The 4,618-nt window shown below is 42.3% G+C and overlaps 1 protein-coding gene across 1 annotated transcript; it reads right to left on the bottom strand.

The window, feature by feature from the left end:
• Positions 1 to 780: 780 nt before the first annotated feature.
• LOC103698240 (protein DETOXIFICATION 29-like) lies at positions 781 to 2,035 on the bottom strand. Its single transcript, XM_008780232.4, has 2 exons — positions 1,513 to 2,035; positions 781 to 1,435 (listed from the first exon to the last, which is right to left on the bottom strand). The coding sequence occupies exons 1-2, from the start codon at positions 1,933 to 1,935 to the stop codon at positions 890 to 892; spliced, it is 969 nt and encodes a 322-aa protein (XP_008778454.4). The 5' UTR covers positions 1,936 to 2,035; the 3' UTR covers positions 781 to 889.
• Between the last annotated feature and the right edge of the window lie 2,583 nt (positions 2,036 to 4,618).

The following is a 4,618-nucleotide window of genomic DNA, read 5'->3' as shown; positions in this document are numbered from 1 at the left end:
CACTTTAAATCCTGCCTTAACAATCTACTGATATAGTACAACAATCCGAGAGCATGTCTTAACTATCTAGTATATGATAGAATTGCTCGAGCCTAATGTTGTTTCGGGGGAAGGCTCTTCTCAGCTAGTACTAGTCACTGAGGTCGCCGGGATTAGCCGAAGGAATTCAGCTCCAGAGATCAGCTGCTACGAATCTACTCATTCTAGCATTTAGGTTGGCCACTTTGAATCTAGTCATTCTAGCTTTCGGGTCGGCTTGAGAGTCCCAATCAAAATATTTTGGAAAGTTTTTAGGAATATCAAGATCGACATATGGATGATAATTTGGATAACTCTAATTGTATCATATTATCTAGATTATTTATTATCATAACAATGCTAAATAAATTATTTTTAAAATTTTATTCTCTCGTCCCCGTAAATTGCATTGGTCTAGGGACCGAGTAATCCAAAGGCAAAGACAAAAGGTCTAGGTTGCGGTCCGACAAAATAGCAAGCTCTCACAGCAAATAAGAGACACGTCTAACATTGATAGGCTCCGCCGTACCCATCCTTGTCGCTTACAGTCGAGCCACGTTTCAATACATGTCAGGGTTGTTTCTCATATTAAAAAAATATTTCTAAGATATCCGAGTTGCACGTTCCGTGCTGGAACGTGCCTCGTGCCCAAGTCCAACCCCGTGTTGCAGAAACACATCTAAATAAACAAACAAATAATAAATAAATAATCTAGACATACCGGACCACTTTGTGGCTACCCTTGACCCAGATACGCATGCATCATACAAAGAACATTAATTATCAAGAAGAAATGTGAGAGATGAAACAAATATAGATAAATAAATAAATAAATGAGCAAGTTGATGAGAAGGAGGTCCTTGATTGGTTGTTACCAGAGCATCACGGCGGAGGCGAGGGACAACCTGACGAATCCCCAAAGGTTGGCGAAGGCCTTCAAGGAGAAGCCCGACCAAGCCCGGCCGCAGGCCCCGCCGAAGATGTAGGCGAGCTGGCCGAGCACGATGAGCCACCAGGAGGCGTTGAGCACCACCGCCGCCCCGACCAGCCCCCACCCCAGCCTCAGAATCAACAACCAGCTGAACAATATGTGCAGCAGCAGAGCCACCACCGACACGACCGCCATCGCCATCATCCTGCTCTGCGCCTGCAGGAACTTGGCGATGGGGAAGTTCATCGCGTACGCGAACAGCTGCGGGATCATCCACACCGAGAACGTCCCCGCCGCGCCCGCGATCTCCTCCGTCTGCCCGATGAGCCGCAGCACCGGCCCCGCGAACACGTAGAGCAGGCTCAGCAGCAGCGCCGTCGAGTTCAGGATCACCCACGACCGCTGCATGTACACCCCCATCATGTCCAGCTGCCCCGCCCCATACGCTTGCCCGCACAGCGTCTCCAGAGCACTCCCCATCCCCAACTGCACACATCGACCATGCAAAACTTTTAATTAATTTACCCGTTTCCTATGTAAGATATTTTTGCATCTATTGTTACCATGACACCGAAGGAGAAGCCGGCGATGACGGAGTTCTCGACGGAGACGGCGGCGAGCTCGAGCGTGCCGACTTGGCCAGCGAACATCTGGGTGATGCAGCCCAAGGAGTACTGGCATATGGAGGTAAAGATGGCGGGGCCGGCGAGGTACCATAGCTTCTTGGACTCCACTACGAACTCCCTCCAGAAATCTCCCGGTCCGCTTATGGAGCCGATGTCTCTGATTTTTCCGATCTCTGCCACGAAGACAATTGACGGATGGGCGGCGATCGCGCTGCCATGCTCTTCGCTCCGGTCATCCGGACGAGAGCTCTTGGAGAGCAGCGGTTCGCTCGTTGTGGCCATGCGTCCAAAGGGCGACGACGGCCGATCGAGTGCCTTTATTGCCCCTTTGTTTTCGGTTTGCTCTCGATGGAAGATCATGCACCACAAAACCACTAATCATGCGGGACCACTGCCATTTACCCGCTAAATTGATGGAACTGAGCAATCCGGTGGGTAGCTTTTTTTTTCGTTCAACGTGATGAGGTTGCATAAGTATTATTTAGCGGAAACTAATGACTGGTCTATTGTTTTGACCGGTCTCTAACGTTTAATTTTTATTAACTGGTTGTTTAAAAATCGATCCGGCTATATTTCAACATTTTAATATGGAACGAAAATGCCCATTCGATGCACTTATTGCTGAAAGTTACCGAAAACGAAAGCATTGATTGCTGTAGATCGATATGGTAAGACGCTGTCCTCGGCAAGCTTTGGAAGGCGGTGGGTGATCCGAACGGTCCCAACGCGTTGTTTTGGTTTTGTCGTATACCTTCCAAACCTAACCTAGTAATGAATGTGGCTGACATTGGCAAATAATTCCAACACTGCCTCGAGACTTTTAGTCGAGTTATGTTCTTCGTTTTCCTTGGGTTATTTGGGTAGCTGTGCTGACATCCATAGGAAGGGTAATGTTAGCAGAAACCTCTTAAAGGATAAATAAGCCGAGTGATGCTACCCATTATCGGTCCTTTCACAAGTCAGATCACTGGTTCATACAAAAGGTTGGTGCAATAAACGGTTTGAGGGTAAGAGCCGATGAGGGTTGGGTGTAGCGTCTTTAGCGTTTTTCATATACGATTATCTGTGCCAGTAACTAGAAAATTGTTAATATTTACATTTATGAATCATGCACCTTAACTTTGCTGAGGAATTTACAAAAAGGTCCCTCAATAAGTTATAAATATATAATCCTTCTTATTCATGCAAGGATATTAGTTCATCGCACAATATCTGATCCGAATCAACATGATACGACTATTCATAGTGCCATTCATATGCAATAACAAATTGATCTTTTACTAGCATTCGAATATCCTGAAAATACTAAAAAGTACCTTAGATATATAAGATCCCTGTAAATTAGAAAGAAAGTATGGAAAGTCAGATATCAAACATAACATGATACTGTTGAGTGCTGCAAACAAACAAAAAAAAAGAACAAGGATAACTGCAGACAAGGTTTTCTAAAGGGATAACTGAACTCTAAAAGACTTTGTGAGTTGATAAGAAAGAGAAAGCCATTGTTAGCTCAAGCAAAGGGAATCCATAGGACCGATATTGAGATGTAAAAGAAATAAATTTCATGTCATAACAGCATTCATACGTTCAAACAAAAAAAAGGAAGATGAGGAAATAGGGCCGCAACAACAAACAACACAAGTATGAACTACTTGCCTAAGGAGTAGATGTATGATCAGAATCATCGTAAAGAGCTAACTATTGGTGATCCATCTCATAGGATGAAAATGCATTCTTCCCTTAGGAATGTTTGCAATCATTTAGCATTTATTTCTAAAACTGAACCTAAAATAATAGAAAAAATTGAAAAAGATCACCCAATTGCACTAATGCAATGTAAGAAGAGCTTAATCAATTTGAAAGAAATCAAGTTTAGATACTTGTACCTAGACTTAGAGATCATCCCGTAATTGAAACAAAATGGGTTTTTAGAAATAAACTAGATGAATCTAAAAATATTGATAGAAATAAAGCTAGACTTGTAGCACAAGAGTACAATTAAGAAAAGAGATTGATTTTAATGAGACATTTGCCCCTGTTGCTAGATTAGAAGCCATTAGAATGTAGTTACTATTTGCATATTTTATGATGTTTAAATTGTATATAATGGATGTAAAAATTGTACTTTTAAATAGATATATTGCTTAGGAGACATATGTTGAGCAACCATTCAGTTTTGAAAACCATAAGCATCCAAACTATGTTTTTAAATTAAGAAAGGCTTTAAATGGCTTAAAACAAGTATCTAGGGCATGGTACGAAAAACTAAGTAAATTTCTTATTGAAAATAATTTTACTAGTAAAAATGTAGATATTACCTCATGTCATGCCTCTGGCCCAAAATCGCGAGCCGGGGCTCGCACCAACCCCCGCACAACCGTAAAAAACTCTCCCCACGAGCATGCAAGGCAGCTTAATGATGACAGCACAAAAGTATGATCTACATGCTGCTTAAATTAGTATTACTGCTAACATATAATGATAAACTCACTGGATTAATATTATATTTGGGTTTGGCACAGATTATCATAAATTAGAGATAGAATGCACATTGAGTACAAATTCTAATTCAGAAGGGATAGAGAATTCTAAATTCTAATTCAGCAAAGTTTCAAGTGAAATATACTCTTAAGGGCAAAATAGTAATTTAAATTGTTAAGAGTATGTAGCACTACTATGACATACATTCAAAATTACTTGAAATATATTTCATTGATTGTATGGATGAGTCTAACCTTAAGATGTAGCAAAGTGTGGAATGAGTCGACCCCAACATAGGTGGAGTCGATCCTGGCACATCATGGAACCATCAGGCACACCTCTGCAAAAATGACATGGATGAACAATAGTGGAATCGACCTCAAGTATGCTTGAGTCGACCCCAGGAGCGGAGCCGATCCCAAAGAACCTTGAGTTGACCCCAGCTTCGAGCCTCAAGAAAACAAGTCTTTGGAATTTACTGAGAGGGCCGACCCCAACTTTCCTTGAGCCGACCCCAGATGGAGCCGACCCCAACTGAACATGAGTCGACCTCCAGGCTATG

Source organism: Phoenix dactylifera, unplaced genomic scaffold (assembly GCF_009389715.1).
Source record: "Phoenix dactylifera cultivar Barhee BC4 unplaced genomic scaffold, palm_55x_up_171113_PBpolish2nd_filt_p 000242F, whole genome shotgun sequence".
Taxonomy (NCBI): Eukaryota; Viridiplantae; Streptophyta; class Magnoliopsida; order Arecales; family Arecaceae; genus Phoenix; species Phoenix dactylifera.
Note: the sequence above shows the minus strand (reverse complement) of the source record. Positions and strands in the feature narration are given on the sequence as shown.